General features: G+C 38.9%; 1 protein-coding gene across 4 annotated transcripts; it reads right to left on the reverse strand.

The window, feature by feature from the left end:
• Positions 1 to 3,948: 3,948 nt before the first annotated feature.
• Positions 3,949 to 18,092, reverse strand: LOC149413446 (uncharacterized). Of its 4 annotated transcripts, none has more exons than XM_089645510.1 (12): positions 17,892 to 18,092; positions 17,586 to 17,704; positions 17,056 to 17,411; positions 16,752 to 16,965; positions 16,240 to 16,329; positions 14,151 to 14,289; positions 10,107 to 10,454; positions 9,326 to 9,467; positions 9,146 to 9,244; positions 8,877 to 9,063; positions 8,568 to 8,795; positions 3,949 to 5,919 (listed from the first exon to the last, which is right to left on the reverse strand). In XM_089645510.1, exons 2-12 carry the CDS (start codon positions 17,689 to 17,691, stop codon positions 5,768 to 5,770), a joined length of 2,061 nt encoding a protein of 686 aa, XP_089501636.1. In that variant the 5' UTR covers positions 17,692 to 17,704; positions 17,892 to 18,092; the 3' UTR covers positions 3,949 to 5,767. The 4 variants fall into 4 exon arrangements, with proteins under 4 accessions (XP_089501636.1, XP_089501635.1, XP_089501634.1 ...); XM_089645509.1 differs by having other exon boundaries at positions 16,752 to 16,929; positions 17,056 to 17,447; XM_089645508.1 differs by having other exon boundaries at positions 10,107 to 10,433; positions 17,056 to 17,447.
• Positions 18,093 to 18,404: the final 312 nt, after the last annotated feature.

An 18,404-nucleotide genomic window follows, 5' to 3' on the forward strand; every position in this document is an offset into this window, starting at 1 on the left:
TCGAGGGCGTCTAGGTTGCCATTAGATATATTGAAAAGGCAAACTAAGTCACTCACTGTGCGTCTTGTAGTTAAATCGCTTAGGTTTAGTAGTTCCATTAGACATGTATAATTAAGTTCTTCGATTGGTATTCCAAGTTTGTAATTATTAAACCTTAGAAATTTATGTTGTACTCTTTCGATTTTTTGCTGATGAGTCTTATAAAATGGAGCCCAGATTGTTGAGTTGTACTCCAAATTACTTCTTACCAACCCATTATAAAGCAATTAATTGTTTTAAATTCTTTTATCGTCCTCAGAATGAACCCCAGGCATTTCATGGCCTTGTTGGTTATTTCATTTATATGAGGAACAAAAGTTAATTTACTGTCAAATAATATACCAAGGTCCTTAATTTGTTCGACTCTTTTTAGGACATTGTTGTTGATGCTATATTGATATTTAATGGGATTTTTGATTCGGGTAAAAGTTATTGATTGACATTTTTCAATGTTGAGGAACAGTTCATTAAGGGTGCACCACTCATGTAGCCTCACAAGATTTGATTGCAATACGCTACAGTCATTATGATTAGTTATTTTTTTGTAAATTTTTAAATCGTCCGCAAATAAAAGTATCATAACTCCATCAAAGATGGTAGTTATGTCATTAATAAACAAGGAAAATAACACTGGGCCCAGATGTGACCCCTGTGGGACTCCGGTGAAGATTTCAAAGTGATGTGAAAAATGTGAATTAATTTTTACTGATATTTTTCTTTTGTGAAGGTAGCTTTCGAACCATCTTAAAATATGCCCAGTTATACCTAAGGATCTTAGTTTGCTTAAAAGAATTTTATGTGAGACTTTATCGAAAGCCTTACTAAAGTCTGTGTACACTACATCTGTTTGAAGACGATTGTTCATGGAATTAGTTATATATTCCTGATATATCATTAAGTTTGTTAGAGTAGATCTTTTTGCTATGAAACCGTGTTGTCGATGTGAAATTACTTCATTATTGATTTCAGGCGAGAGTTTAGAGAGCAGGACAGATTCAAGTATTTTCGGGATTGACGACTGGATACAGATAGGTCTATAGTTGGATATATCAGATTTATCACCTTTCTTGAATATTGGAGACAGAAAGCTTGTTTTCCATTTTATCGGAAAAATGCCAGTTTTTATGGACAAATTAAAAAGTTTAGTTAGAGGATAAGTCAATACTGATGAGCATTTCGATAAGAAGATTGGGGGAATTTTATCAGGACCAGCCGATTTGTTAAGGTCAAGGGATTTTAATTTGGTTCTTATATCACGTTCTTCAAATATGCATTGATTGAAATCGATGTTATTATTATTAGGTGTTGTGGCGTCGAGCATTGGTGAGTTGTTTGTAGAAGCATAGATTTTACTGAAGAATTCAGCAAACAGATTAACAACTTCTTGGGAATTATCGGCCGTTTTGTTATCTAAATACATGTTAGAGGGAATACCGGAGTCATTGTTGTTAAGTAATTTTGAAAATTTAAAGATGTTATGGGGGTTGGCAAGAGCCAATTCTTCACAGTTGTCGATGCACTTTTTATAACATTGCTTGGATATTTTTTTGGTTGACTTTCTGAGTTCGTTAAATTTAGCGTAATCAATAGGATTGCGTGTTGATTTGTAGATTTTATGAGCTATTTTTTTGTCTCTAATTATTTTAATGACATCCTTACTGAACCACTTTGGATAGTTATGTACATACATTTTTGAGACAGGTACAAGCGAATCAATAGATTTATTTAAAATTGAGTAAAATTTATCTACCATTTCATTTATGTTTTCTTCAGAGTCTAAGAAGTTCCAGTCAGTTGAAGATAAAAGATTGGTGATTTGATTATAATCGGCTTTGAAGAAGTTCAATTTTGTTGATGCCGATGGATTTATTTTTTTAATTGAACTGTTGCATTCGATAAGTAGAGGGGGGTGATATTTGTCTATTGGGAGTAAAGATTCAATAGATGCGGATACTTTAACAAATAAAGAATTTGAAAAAACAAGGTCGAGAAGACGAGAATTAATATTGAGTACATAGTTTAACTGTCGTAGATTTAGAAAATTTGACATCTCGATTATCTCATGAGAACCATGGTTGATGTTGTCCGTGGTAGAAGTTTTATTGTTATCAATGTCCCATATGACATTTGGCAGATTGTAGTCTCCTGTCATAATCATGGTGGCGCCAGGAGAAATGCGATGGTGCGCCATTTAGAAGAGACAATGGGCGAGGTTTGTTGAGATTAGTTTAGGACGGGTTGTTTCGGAGAATTCATCAAATTTCAACATTCATTTTCAATTTTTGTTGTTTGTTTTTGGGGTGTTATGCCGTGTTGCGCTAACTCCTTCTTTAGCCGACGCTGTCCGAAACGTAGGCTAAAGGAGTTAGCGTAACACAGCATAACACCCCAAAAACAAACAACAAAAATGCTTTTGGCCGTGAGAATCTAAAAACTTACCATTCATTTTCAAGTTCTGTGAAAGATTTTTTCATGTTCTGTTTTTATTTCAGTTCTGTCAAGCAACTAGCCTATAATGATATAATAACATACCGTCAACAACCCGTCCTTAAAAGTTCTGTTGTCATGGTTTCGCCAAGTATGAAAAATGAGAAAAACAAAAACGCTTCTTTCACTGACTGAGGTGCTTTTAAATTTAAAAAATATTTTTTTTACCTTTCACAGGTGACATCTATATAATATAGGTATATAGAAACACACGTGAATTCGAATACAACGTTATGTCAATATTTCAAAGCAATCGGTGAAGAAGTTTGGGAGATTTAAGATTTTGAACAAACAAACATTTGGATTTTTAATTATATAAATAGATGATTTTCAAGTTTATTAATCCGATAATAGCATATTCAAGGATTAAATACTCTGTTATTGGACCTCCTTCATCCCGCATTCCTCTCTGAGCATAGTACATACATGGAAGGAATGTAGCGGTGTCATTTCGAAACCTTGTTAAAAGGAAGTCCTATAACGAGTCTATCTGCCTGATGTGTTGTAGAGATGTCAAAAATGGCAACATACATACATACGGTACCTAATTATCGTACTTTTGATTTAGTGGTTTTAGTACTAAACTGTCACGCATCGCATGAGATTGTGTGCTATCTCTAAATTGCGTAAATGAGTGCTAAAATGCTCTTGTGTGTGATGAGAAAGTTTTCCATTACACATCAAACACTAGTAAAAGTCAAGAAATAACATTTCATTTGTAAATACACGTAAATTACTCATGATTACAAATAATACAATAATTTTGCTTGTTTTTGAATTTAAGCACCATTAGAGAAAATGAGATAGTGAACATAGCAACTCATAAGTGTAAGGACAACCTACTGGCGGGTATCTCAATCACACTCGTGATGTAGAATGTAATATTCACTGCAACTTTTAGATACGAAAACACCATTACTATTTAGTTCACATACAGATATTCTTTGAATGCTTATCTTTGTCATATAATATGAACAATGTCTAAATTAAGAATTTACCGGAAACGTGGAGTGTTTGTTACTTGCCACAGTTTCTGTTAATAATGTGAGACAATAATGGGTCTAGATGTATTGTAATATCATTGGTACTACGACTGAAAAATTATGAAATTTGTGACAAACTTTTTCACATATTAAAAAATCAATGTATGCACGTGAAAAAACGACAAGCTTGAATAATAGTTATTTTAGTATGCCAGGAACATCTTGTAAGGTTCAAAGTACCATAAAATCGAGGCAAGTGCGGTGAGTTACTTGCAAAACCATGGTTGACCTCTTGGCAGTCTTGGCACACTAGTTTAAAGCTAGTGCGTTATTTATATTAACAAAACATAACCGTACCAATCAACTGGTCTCAAGTGAATCTCTTCCCAAAGTTATACACAATCGAGGAAAAGGAATAAAATAAAAGACAGTTTTGTGTAAAATTACAATAGTTATAATACAATGCAATATTTGTAAATGAAACTTTATACTTAATTATTTTTCGATCAGCATACAAAAACATATAATTTTGTCTCGAGAATCACAAATACACTAAGCAAGACTTGTCTATACACAAAGTGGATACTAAAATAGAACTACTCTTAATAAAGTTACATCTCTTTAATTAATTTCTAGTCACAAATAGTTATGGCAATTTCCCTACAAATGTATAAATAAATGTTTAATAATTCTCATCGGGGCTTTCTCGGAGGCTGTACCTACATGATTCTAACTACTTCTATACTTCTGTCTTGACCTGAACACAACAAACTCCACTGGAACGTACGCCATCTGATATCAGAGGGTGGAACCGTCTTCCTTCAGAAGCAAACCTTCCAGAGGGAGTGTGAAAAACATACCTATAAAAGAAAACTCCCAAATATTTTCAATTCAAATGGCTATTATATATTTCATAATCTATAAACTTGTATTGTTACTCTTATGATAATGTTTACTTGTAAAATGTTTCTGATATGGATATAAACAGAACCTAACACTCCTTAACTTAACTAACTCTTAAAATAATAAAATATGTATTATGCCTCCGTGGTGTCGCGGGTCCGTCCAAATAAATCTATATCGAGTTCTCCATGCGACACAATACACAAGATCCGCTATCACATTCTACTATCACCTCTTCCAGCCAGCCAGCCACCAGCCACCTTGCGTATTCTATCAAAGACATGGGACACATTTCATAGTCATTATCAATAAACTCTTTTCTCTTAGCGTCTAATACAATATACATGGTGTTTCGTTTCTTTAAGAATACTATGTCTCTACTAGTCTCTTCTGCTGCGCACGGCATCGGGTCAACCGTACATCCGAGTAGCGGAGCGTCCACGGGGATTACGAGAGATGATTTATTATTTATAAATAAATAGGCGAGGGATAGTGGATTGATTGAGGACACCTAGGATTACGCGACAGAGAGGCTCCAGCCGTCTCTGGCTCCGAGTGTAACATCGCAAAGGACACTTTATATTGCCACACCTATACTGGTGGTTACCTGATGCAGAGTGCGTGTGAAGGGGATTCAAGGGCAAGTTCCTTGTTACACCACTGACTAATCTACTAAACATAAAAACAGCATTAGCGTAGACACTTTGTTAGCAAAATGTATGTAAAGGCCATCGTTTCAGTACTTGATTATTCACCACTATCCTACTTATATTATACGACATTATGTTATCCCCTTTTAAAACATCACATCGCGTTTCACTCTGAAATTGCTTTTAAAAAGATTAAGTCCGATGTATCGGACGTGATTGTTGCGGGCATAAAATAACTATACAATAATGTTACGCATCATTTAAAAAAACATGGTAAAAATAAAGACTAACAATAAATTGGCGATAAAAGCTCATTAAACACATAATATCTTCAATATACAAATAAAAAGGATTAAAATATAAAAGAAGCTATGAAAGAGGTTGCGGCAATAGCCGCCGTCCTCGAGAGAAACGTCTCCTCACTTAGAGTAGTGTGGAAGCCTAGAACCCTCCCCTACGTACTTACATACTTACAATTATATGTTTCATTTTCAATAGGAACGCGCATCCAAACATAGTTATATTAATATTCTACTTTACACTTGATGAGTTTTTTCTCTTAATTTTACTCCAAATAGGATTTAAATTCGTCATAAAAATAGCTGCGTTATATCTTTTTTAGTTTTTAGTTTTGAGTCTTCCATCCAGGCTTATAGTCACTGAACGATGAATGGCACTGACACTGGAGGTGAATTGCTACTAGACCTAGCGAAGGGAGCGCAGCTTGCTGAGGGGCGTGTGCGCGTCTTCCTCGTCGGAGGAGATGACGATGCGGCGGCGCGGCTGTCCGGATGTCTGCCCGCGCGTCACGCGGCGTCCGTCCTTGGGGGTGGTCTCCACTGGCAACGCTACCGGATCTGTAACACACACACATTCATGTACTACTACTGTACTGCTGGCAATGCAACTGGATTCAAACAACTCAGTAGCTTCTGTTTTGTACTTCATGAACATCGATTTAGTAATCGCTGCATATTATGGATACCTTTATTTAATGATTAACCTCTTAACCTTTTAAATGCCAGTAGGTAGAAGTGTAGCTGTGCACAGCAGGCCAAGAATGCGAGTTAACTCGCTCTTGGCACAGAAGCGGTTAAGGACTATGGCTATTATGTGCCAGAATTCGGAATTCATACTAAAGAAGATTTTTAATTATTTTTTCACACTATGCACCACAACATCAATATTCAGTCCCATTTTGGGCCCGAAATGGCTTTTATATGAGGATATATATTCTGAGTAAATAAAATTCATTGATAAAAAAAAGGTGTTTTTTTTCCATTTTTAATTTTTAAATGATTACTGAAGGGGTTAATACAAATAGGAATAGTTTTTTTGGGAAATTCATTAAACACCAAAGATGTTTTTACTATACAAATGAGATGTGTAAGAAAAAAAAAGTTTCAGTTTTTAAAAAGGGATCTACATGAATTCAGTTAACTGGAATATGGGATTTTTCTTAAAAGCAAACAAAACAATATTTCAAAAAGAACCTTACTACAATACTGCATGGCTATTAATACTTATCTTCCACACAACATTAGACAAATACACAATATACCTACTCCAATTTGAAAGGACACTAAAGTCATTCCTTGTAACCAACTTTCCTTTTTTCCAACATATAAGGATATTTTCAATAAAATCATTTCTCTGAATATAATTATATAGTTATAGTTTGAGCTAGTGCTCTTTTGGGGGGAAACTAGATATGCATGTAAAGCAGTGCTTCACAGTTAGAATGTCAATGTCAAAACTGACGGATGATGTACGAGGTGGAAGATAAAACAGAATGCAAACCAAGATGGCGATATTGCGTCTGATTTTTACATGGCCGAAGTAACCAAAAGAATATAGTTTGTAAAAATAATAATAAAAGGAAAGGGGAAAGAAATTTACTTAGTAAACTTCAATGTCGTTTCTTTGTATTTTTGTAGGTAGGAGTGTTGGTAAAAAGTGTGTTAGTTATGATGTAAAACTGATAAAATAAAACTTTGTTTTTTACAGAGCAACATAAGTATTTTATTAATCTGTAGCGGTACGCTACTACAATATTATTCATAGTACATTGAACGTTGGAGATCTTCCAGAGCGCGCTCTGATGCGCATCGTATATAGTACCTCCTAGAATTATAACAAAGCCGCCAGTGTATCCATTTGTGGCCGGGAAGATTCTGGATTCTACCAGTGTTTCCTATATAAAACGGTTACGTTGCGGTACCAAGTCAGTCAGTCCTATATTCGTGCTCGGCTGCGACCCTCCACAGGGCCATGGGTATGTACAAGCGTTCCCGACGTTGCCACATCATCTGTCAACGAGGTCCACCGTACCTTCGGCTTACTTCTCACTGGCGCAGCTGGAAGACGCGGTGTCGATCTTCGGCCTGGGGAATTGGCCCCTGATCGGTTCGGAGTCATCGCATTCAGTCATACCATCTTCGTGAAACTGTCCTTAACTTATTGTTAATTGGGTTAGCTGTAAGAAATAGGATGTACTTACTACAGCTACTACAGTTGTACAGTAGAACCTCGTTAATTCGAAATCCACGGGACAATCCAACATATAATTCGGGTAGTATCTTTGTAGTAAATTCGTATTAATACGATTAACGCCTCGGTCGGCCCTTCAAGTTCAAAAAGTAAATTCTTAAAAATACCACACATTTCCGCATAAATCAAATTTCGTAACCGTCACGGCCCGCCATTTAAATTCGGATATTAGAAATAAATTTGTGAAAATATGATATATTTAAATCGAAATCGAAATTTCGCATTCGATTTCGGTCGCGGCCTACCCTTTCAATTGAGATATTCGTAAGAATACGATATATTTCCACATAAATCGAAATTTCACGGCCAATTTCGGTCGCAGCCGGCCTTTCAAATTCGGGTATTTAAAGTATATTCGTAAAAATAATCATATTTCTACGTGAATCGAAATCTCGCGTCCGATTTCCGTCGCAGTCGGCCCTTTGAAATTCAGATATTAGAAATAAATTGGTAAAAATGCAATAAATTTCGCAGCTGGGTTCCGTCGCAGCCGACCCTTTAAATTCAGATATTTGGTGTAAATTCGTAAAACTACGACATATTTCCACGTAAAAAAATTTTCTCGGCCCTTCATACTCGAATATTAGAAATAAATTGGGAAAAATATAACATTCCAGTGTAAATCGATACAGATTTACAAAATAATAATACTAATCAGGACGATGTAAAAATACATTGTACCGCCACGGCTGTCTTTTAGATTCAAATTTACGAAATTTTATGATTTATTTTATCAAAACAACATTAACAATGAACAAATTTTCATGCGCGGACAAAAATAAATTTCAACTTCGAATTAAAAAAATATTGTCAGAAAAATTTCATTCTGTCAATATTTTTTTGACGAAAATTTCGAATTACACTTTTTTTCGAATTATCGGTGTTGGAATTAACGGGATTCTACTGTGGTACATAGGTGTAGGTGAAGTAGTACAAGAGCGGATGGAGTCATTACCTTTGGCTTCCTTGTCCGGCTCAGGCTCGTTGTCAGAGGCGTGTGGGGACACGGCACTAAGGCGGGGCTTGCGTGGGCCGCGCTTGGTGCCGGGTTTGGGCCCGCGGCGCCGCTGGGCCGGGCCGGAATACAGGGCGCGGCAGGTCTCCAGCGTGGGCTCGCCCTCCAAACCCTTGTCACGCAGCAGGGACAGCAAGCGCCCCACCCGGTCCTTGTTGGAGGTGCAGCCTGTAATTACCACAGCTATTGGTATACGTAACATTACAATAAAACCACCTTATTAGTTAGAGGTTGGATAGTGGCACTCACCGTCCACCAACTTGGTGTAGTCGTACTGGATGCCGGCGGCCTTGAGGAAGCGTTTCATGTCGGTGATGCCTGCAGGCTTGTCCCCCGAGTGCGTGGAAGGGGTGCGCGGCCCGTCGGAGCGTCGGTTCACGGTCTTAGAGCCCCGCGGCCTTCCCGGTCGCCGCTTCTTTTGCTCTAGGTTCGGGTCCTAGAAACAAACAAGTTAACTTCTTATTACACTGTTAGAATAGCGATGAACATGTGTCAAGTGTGGTGGTTTGTTTGCTTACCTGGTTGGGATCCGTGTCTGAGGAGTCGCTGTCGGAGGAGTCGTCAGAAGAACTGTCCGAGGAGGAGTACACAAGGGTCACGCCGGCTGCCTTGGCGGCCTGCAACCAACACAGGTATGGTTAGCACAGAGTGGTTATTATTAGCGGTTAGGTTAGGTCACTTGATGGGAGAATACTTACGGCTTGGGCTTGCGCTTGCTGCTTCTCCCTCTCGGCGTGGGCATCGTGGAAGTTGTAGAGCACTTCCATAGGCACTGGCACATCCCCAAAGTACACTTCGTTGGGGATGTGCACAGAATCCAGGCCATCGTCACTCCATCTCCTGAGGAGGATACATTTGGTTATAAACTAACTTTATGTCATATAAAAATACCACAAATTGTGTTTTATTCAACTATGGAAATTATTTATTTTTTTAATATACATTTACAGTTAACGTAACCAATAATAAATTTACATTATGTTGTAATAAACTATTTAAATATAAATATTAGTTTGTTTCAAAATCTTAAATCTCTGAAGGTATTGCTTTGAAATTTTGACACAAAGTTGCACTCGAGTACGTGTGTTTTTACATACCTATATATAGACATCACCGTGACAGGTAAAAACATGCTTTTTTTTCAAAACAGCACCACCTGTTGGACGTAAAAGCAACACGCACTATTGTTTCTCTATCAGCACAGAGACTGAGCCACGGCAGGGTACAGCTAGTAATATTATAAACATTTTGAATTTACAATTAAAAATATCAGGGGATAATTTATCAATTATCAGAATCATTTTTCCCAAATCCTGTGCCTGTACAAATGAATCCAGTGTAAGCTGAATGTATCCAGTGTAATTAGAGGACTAAGGAGTAAGGGTGGGAAAGAAGTTGGAATTTAATCAAGTGGTATATACAGCAACCGAGAGCTAATATAGGGATGCAAGAATGGCAATAAAGGAATTCTAGACTGACCTCCTGAAGCGTATTCCGGAAAAGTCCCTTTTAAAGGGGCGCATGTAGCTGCCGCTGTGCCCACCTCCGCGCGGGCGCCCCACCTGTCCTTTCACGGCCCCGGGGGTCGCAACACTAGCGCCCTGCAGCTCCGGGGGCTTGGGCTTGTTGGTGGAGCCCTTGGGGCGGCCGCGCTTCTTGCCCTCGGGCATGGCGGGCGTGCGGGGCGTGACGGGAGCAACGGGGGTGGCGGGGGGTTCCGAGGGAGGGGCCCCCGGCGCCGCCACTGAGCCCCCCTCCGGGCCCCCGAAGTACACGTCGTTGGGGATCTTAGTCTCGTCGTCCGAGCTGGAGGAGGGAAGTAGGTCACTGCAATCCAACAACAAACGTTGCTTTGTTGTATTTTAATATTCAACATTTCTGCCCCTACAGGAGGGAGTGACCAATAACAGGTAGATTGTTCCACTATATTTTCATGCACGGGTCAGTGGTTAGTACGCAACGTGGCAGAGCTGGTTGGGAGTGTGTATGTATGTTTGAGTTTGAGGGTTGAGGGCTTACTTAGTAAGAGTAGAGTAGAGTAGCGGCTGTGTGCAGCTCTCCTCCAGGCAGTGGACAGGCATGGAAACAGTCACATACACATATGTTAATTCACACACTACTACTAGCTACTAGCGCCCAGTACCATTAGTGGATTCTATCAAAAGGCATTGTCGGCTTTGAGTCAAGAGATGCCAAAACACTAAGCTTTATAACGTTTCTACATGCCCAAACCAAGAATGTTTCATTGATTTATGCCGTGGGCAGGCGTGTAAAACCATACAAGTTTAAAAGACATCAAACACAACACTCAGTTCGATAGTATACATTACATAATGTATCCCACGGGTCGGTAAAGAACGAGTGCGGTTTACTGAGGAGGGTCTAGTCGACGAGAGAAACGCGGGTGCTCCATATTTATAGCTTCAGCGGGGATGTCAAATAATGAACTTCTAATTATCATTTTTATCAATAACATTTATTTTAGTTAAATTTATTATTAAAGCATGACATTTTATTAGATTTATAAGTATTATTCGGACGATAACCTGAATATATAACATTACAGTTAATCTCAAGTGACCTACCAGGTAAGTATGGTACTGTATATTATCTGCCTGTACAAAATATAAATAAATAATAATAACATATGTACATTCTAGCTTTTTGTATTGGTGATCGACGAATCAGTGGATGTAATCAGTTAGCCATAAATTGATAATAGTTTGACTAGTCTATAGTTAGTAATAAGATAGATAATTGTAGAAATGTATTATATATTTGTCATTGAGGTGATTTTGCACAAAATTCCCCAAATATACAAATTACCCAAATATTGTTATTATTATCACAGTACCCAATGCGAGTTTGAATTTGACAGATAAGATCACTTTAGCTTTACCGGTAACAGAAATCTGCAATATCGACAGTTTCAGGGGCGGCTCTTCCCATAGGTCAATTGGTTTTTAATAATAAATTATGTATATCAAAACAACTGGTCATATTCTTAATTTAATTGAAATGTACCGTGAAATAGCAGAGCTGCGAGTGGCGGCGGCGAGTAACGAGCAGTGACATCTATTGTCTCTAATAGAAAGTTTCATTCACAAGGACATACAATTGGCTGGGTTATGTTAATTTAAAGAATGTCCACGGATTTGGCATCTTCTGTCCCTATGCGCCCCATAGAATAAACGAAATGGCACTATGTATTTCATCTGCCGTATATGGGCAACCGCTGGCCCACCCAGCTATTTTATCCAGCCCAGATTCATCTCTAAGTAATACGTTAGAGAATGAAATGAATAGTTCCGGGGAGAGATTAAATAATGGAGATAACACGGGCGCTTGCAGTACTAGTGCTCTACTCTACTACTCTAATAATAGTAATATGTACAGGGTTTTCCAATAAGAGGTGTTATTTTGATATTCAATCGTAAAAGATCAATGGTTTCGTTGCTTGTGTGGAACGTAGCGCCGTCTTGTTGAAAGTAAATGTTGTCCAGATCAATACCATCCAATTCCGGCCATAAAAAAATCATTAATCATCTCTCGATAGCGCAATCCATTCACCGTAACTGTTGCTCCAGCCTCATTTTCGAAAAAGTAAGGTCCAATGACTCCGCCGGACCATAAACCGCACCAAATAGTCACACGTTGAGGATAGAGAGGCTTTTCAACAATAACTCTTGGGTTTTCCGAGCCCCAGATGCAACAATTTTGCTTGTTGGCGAAGCCACCGAGGTGGAAATGGGCCTCATCACTCAAGATGATTTGCATTTGATTCACTCAAGTAAATTTTAATAATTTCAATGCGTTGTTGAAGCGTGTATCGTTCCATTTTTATTAATGGCGTAGTTTCTACTGTCAAAAAATGACAGCTTCAAAAGTAACACCTACCGAAATAGCGGGCTATTCAAAATAACACCTCTTATTGGAAAACCCTGTATTATGTCATTCATTATATAAATAAAAAAATATATAAGAAATAGCAACGTGTTTTATTTAATTTAATATTACTATATTATGTTTAATAATTTGGTCCGGCCCTTGACTCGGAGAGAGAATGATAATTTGGCCCCAGACCTAGGAAAGGTTGCCCGCACCTGGTCTAAGTGAATATTAGGTACCGAAGAAAGCTTAGGGACGCTTAGGACATGGCCGTGAGGGAGACAGCATGATGGATATTGTAGTTTTAGAAGAATGAAACAAAATAAAAACGTAAAAGATCATTGTCAAATAGAATCGCAAGTCCAAATTTAAATAAAATTTATAAACGTCGAGTCGCTTCGCCCCACTACTCTTAGATTCGCAACCAGGATACTACGAATGTGTGTTTCAAATTTTTTATTTTTTTATTATATTTTATCTATATTATAGTGTGCACAACTACATTAAAACGTATCCTCTTTAAAAAAGTTTGCCGTACGCACATGTATTGTGTAGTTATTTCCAATTTACTATACAGTCGACTCTCGATAATTCGAAACTCGAGGGACTCTTAAAATATTACGAATAATCGAGTGTTTGAAATATCAAATGGTTCGAAATTTGTGAGAGTAAATAAATAAAACTTCGAATTCTTAAGTGTTGATCAATTATTATTTATTAACTCCTATTCTATAACAATGACAAAAGTTTATAGGTACATTCGTGTACATACATGTAATCATAATGTGAATTAATTAATCTTTCGAAAGAAAGAACTCTGTTATACTGGTTTGTTTCAAAGCACATTGCTGCTGCTCAGACTTCTCAGTAATTTTTTTTAAGAGAAAAAGTGCCTGAAATGCTTTTTCATCACTTTTTAGACAGAAGGTTTGTAAGGTATCGAATGAGGATCTTGCTTCCTTAACTGACACTTCTGCCAAAGGTTCTGATGTATCGTCCTCATCTTCATCGTTACTTTTTTCATTAGTATCTGTCGCAGATAAAATTTCGCCATCGGTTAGTGAACCTGAGACAGCAACATCTTCTTGTCGCAAAATTGTATTTGTACTAACGTGTGTGTAACAATCTTTCCGCCTCTTTCTCTCTGCAACTTTGAATTGTCGAATGTTGAACGCCGATGAGTTCGAATTAACGCGTCGTTTTGTTATATAGCAATGATTTTTTCGTTTGAATTACCAAGTGTACAAAAATGTATGGATTTAGTTTGAAATATAAAGAGATTTCGTAGGGAACTCGTGATAACTTTGAATTATAGAGAGGTTCGAATTATCGCAGGTTTGAGTTAACGAGAGTCGACTGTATTAACATAATATGTAATTTGAGTGGCGGACTCGTGACCTACCTACTTACAAATTGATATAGATAATAATATATGGGCATTTTTCACAATATCAAATAAAGATTAGTCGCACATTTGACCGACCACACTAGAGCCGCCTCTGGACAGTTTAATGAGCTACAAGCTACATGGCTTATCTGCGGTGCGTTCCGCGCGGCTTTTCTCGCTTTTGGTCAATTCTTTACCGACCCGTGGGACGAGCGCCCAACACGGTTAGAAATGGTTGGTATATTTACCCGGGTATCTTGGTCTTGGCCGCACTGTCAGAGCTACTGCTGTCGGCAGGGCGCTGGCTGGACGGAGGCCCCGCTTCCTCGCCACCGCCGCCCCCTGCCCCACCAGCTCCTTCCACACCGCCCACCGAACTGTCTCCTTCTGGAATAACACAATTATTATCATCTATATAAATATAAATGTTCGTTTGTTGAAAATCTTTAAACTTCGAAAGTTCTTGACTAATTGCTCTGAAAGTTCTTGACTAATTGCTCTGAAAGTTCTTGACCAATTGCTCTGAAAGTTCTTGACTAATTGCTCTGAAAGTTCTTGACTAATTGCTCTGAAAGTTCTTGACTAATTGCTCTGAAAGTTCTTGACTAATTGCTCTGAAAGTTCTTGACTAATTGCTCTGAAAGTTCTTGACTAATTGCTCTGAAATTTTGACACAACATTGCATTCAAATAGTGATTTTATATTTTTTTAAGAAAGACAAACATTCCCGGGTTACGAATAACCTGACAATGTTTGAAAATCTCCTACTACAACCACAGTAAGCGGAAAATGTTGCTTGTATTGTATTATGTGATGGATGACTTAGCCAGCCGAGGAATTGAACACACTAAGCCTGGGTGGGACCCAAATGCGATGTCAACTCAGCTACCGACCACTGGCTATATACCTGTATTTGTATTTATCTACCTATATTTGATTTATATACCTGTATTTGTATTTATATACCTATATTTGGGCCCTTGAGGTGATTTTCTCATGAAAACGGCGCTATACAAATAATCCAATCATTATTATTATTATATAGATGTCACCTGTGACAGGTAAAAATATGCTTTTTTGAAAAAAGAACCATAATGTTGGATGTAAAAGCAACACGCGCTATTGTTTCTCTATCTACACAGACAGACTTAGCCACAGCAACACGTGGTGGGGTGCAGCTAGTCAATTATATACATGTACCAACACCATCAGCATAACTCCATTCATATAGTATAGATCAACAAATGCTGATACTGAACATGTAGAATTTTTAGTATATATTATATGTAACTAACTAACTAACTAACCATCACGCCGTTTCCCCGCAGGGGTAGGCAGAGAGGACGGACCGCCAAACAACTCGGTCTTGGCACACACTCCTTGCCTCATTCACATTCATACATCGTCTCATACATACTCTTCTATTATTCTGACTCTTGACATGGCCCGACTCGAGTATCTGATTCACTTGATCGTGCCATGTCTTTCTCGGGCGTCCCCGACTTATATGTAGAATTTGTAAATTGTTATTTTAAATGATAAACTGATGTTTATAATGCAAGGTTTTTATTGCTTAAAAAAAATATTATAAGCAATAATGTAATTCATCTGAAATGGGTATGGGTACAACTTGAAAATATCTCCGGAGTAAAAATAAATTAGTTTTTTTTTGTTTTTGAATTTCATTTTGACATTGTTTTTGTTTAAGAGGTTGTGTTTTTTGAATATTATTTTTTTTTTGATTTTGTTGTTTATTTAGATAGATGTTCTTTGTAAAAAAAATAAGAAAATAACATGTAAAAGCCCAGCCGGGCGTGAATTTATAAATAAATAAATACTGCCGACAGGAATTGAACCCTTCTAAAAAAATACTGGTATCTAAGTTAGTTATTAATATTGACAAAAAAACAATAAAATAAAAGGAGTGGACTTCCTTATTCCATGTGTATCTCTCATGTATTACTTTATTCTGTTGACATTAACTGAATCTCTTTAATGTAGTTCACCCGGGTTGTCATTAGGTTTTTCATAGGAACTTTTCAATTTTGAGAATTCTGTGTGGATTTAAGTAAAGTGAGGAGAGGAATTTATGGGGAGGGAAAATGAGGGATGGCAGGAATCTGGGGTCAATGTGTCCAGGAATGACTCCGTCCCTCCCAGTGCAGTGCAAGGCGTTGGGTCAAGAGTCCGGCTGGAGAGGACAATGGGTCTCCTTCACCGGCCACTGCCGACACGTAGATTTGGAATCAACCCCTTGTACTGAATTGGCACACTTTTGGAGAAATGGATGATTTATCAAATAGTTTGGTAAGACGAATAAGAGTGAGTTGGGGGTACCTGGGGGCTTGTCTGCTACGGGGGCCACGGCCAGCGCTGTACCCACTGACTTGTGCTCCTCTGCGTCTCCTTTGGCGCCACCACTGCCATCTGCCAACAGTGTGTATGCACATTGCACTCTTAAATACATAATAATAGGAAACACTTCCTTGCAAATAGAGTAGCGGATGCACAGAAAAAACTTCCGCAACATCTCATTGATTCTACTAATATAAACCAATTTAATGCTCGATTGGATTCTTATTTGGAGAGAAGAAAGGATAAACTTAACTTTAAAACAACTCAATGACTGTTAAACTTAGTGTGAAATCAGATATGAGCGCATCAGCAGAAAGCTGCCTGCTCATTAAATGATAATATTATATTTTTCTAACTGTGAATCCACGGTGGAATTCTTTGTAATATTATCTCATTTATTGAGATCGGACTGATTTCACCACTGTGACCAGTCATAGCAGGGTTGAACCGGTACGGTTTTGTTAATATAAATGTTAAATTATTATGGGACTCACCGCGCGGCGCCTCAGGGTGAGATCGCGGGGGGGAGGGCTCGTCCTTGAAGAGATCCGTCTTGATCTTGATCTTGGGCGGGTCCTCCACCTCCTGCTGCAGTCCCGCGGCTCCCAGTGGCCCCGTAGGCCCTACAGGCCCCGCAGCTCCCAGCAGCCCTGCCGACCCCAGCGGCCCCGCCTGCACACGGGGGGGGATTAGCACGGCAGGGGGCCACTTTGGCACAGACAACATTAACACAACATGACAATGGGATACATACTTTAAAACACCGAGCGCTTTACTATGTAAAGGTGTAGTACTCACGCGCAGAAGCGGCGTGGGCAAGGTGGGCTGCGAGGGGACCGTCTCGGGCTCCGCCTTGACCTCGGACTTGGGCTCCGGCTTGGGCGGCTCCTGCGGGGGCTGCATCAGCGGCTGCGCCGCCCACTTGTGGTGTGGGGCTGCGTGGTGCTGTGCCAGCAGGGGGTGGTGGCGCTGCGGCTCGTAGCCCATGTGGAGGTGCTGCTGGTGCTGCAAGAAGGCCGGCTGCTGGTAGGGCTGGTGCGCGGGGGGCGCGTAGGGCAGGCGGGCCCCGTACCCCTCGCCCCACTCGCCGCCATAGTACGCCCCGCCGGCGCCATACGCCCCCGCGCCGCCTCCGTACACCTGGTGCCCGTTGTCTGCGGGAAAATGGCCCACAACTTTGTGTAAATGATCTAAGAGAGTCAACAGAAAGAGAAACATTACACGCGGACACCGACAGAGCGCTGACAGAGCTGCCGATAGACACTGGTGTCACTAGAGGAGAGGGTTGACAGAAAGGAACAATTATTAATGTAGTTGTCAGAACTCACCCATGTAGTTGAGCGGAAGGCCGTTGCCCTGCACAACCCCAGTACCACCTTCGCCATCCATTCGGACCCTCTTGTGGTTCATGGTCCTATCCTCGTAGTTGTTCATGTTGGATACTTCGCTAAAACAAACAACAATAGAGGTAGTTAAGAACCCTCATATCTGCGCACTTGGTATTTTTCCCGCGGAGAGTGGCTTCTCAACACAAAACGGGAACAAAAACAATGTATTTGAGGCAATTATGACAGACGCTATAGGACGCCACTTCTGAAAAACATTAGGTTAGGTCCTCAGTGAAAGAAGCTTACCTTTGTTTGGCGATGAGAACTATCGATTTCGGTTACAACATGTATTCCCGCTCGTTCACATACGATTCTAAGGTATCGTAATCCATAAATGTTTCGTGTATTTGAGATTTTGCGCAAAAAATCTGTGTTTAGATCGGCAAAACTGACAGTAAAAACACAAAAAACACAGCGCAGGAAAGAGTAAATTAATTTAATTTTTTTTTCTTCAGATGGCAACTATAATCACTTTTCATAATATTAATATTTTTATTTCTTCGGACATGCTGGCAAGTAAATATCGTTGCCAACCTCAGAATATCGCCGCGTAAACTAGGAGTACTTACCTGAATTATATGAATCAGTGAAATTTAATAAAAGGATGTAGTTAAAATTAAATTGTCCACGAAGTAAAACATTTAAACGTTGTTAATGCTGCTTTTCCATTGAATTATGTTTATACGCATTTGATTAGTTTTAATTATAAATAATGGATGATTTATAACGTTTTTAATAAACTTTTGTAAATATTGATTA

Source organism: Hesperophylax consimilis, chromosome 22, assembly GCF_061612785.1.
Source record: "Hesperophylax consimilis isolate HC1 chromosome 22, BYU_Hcon_1.0, whole genome shotgun sequence".
Classification (NCBI taxonomy): Eukaryota; Metazoa; Arthropoda; class Insecta; order Trichoptera; family Limnephilidae; genus Hesperophylax; species Hesperophylax consimilis.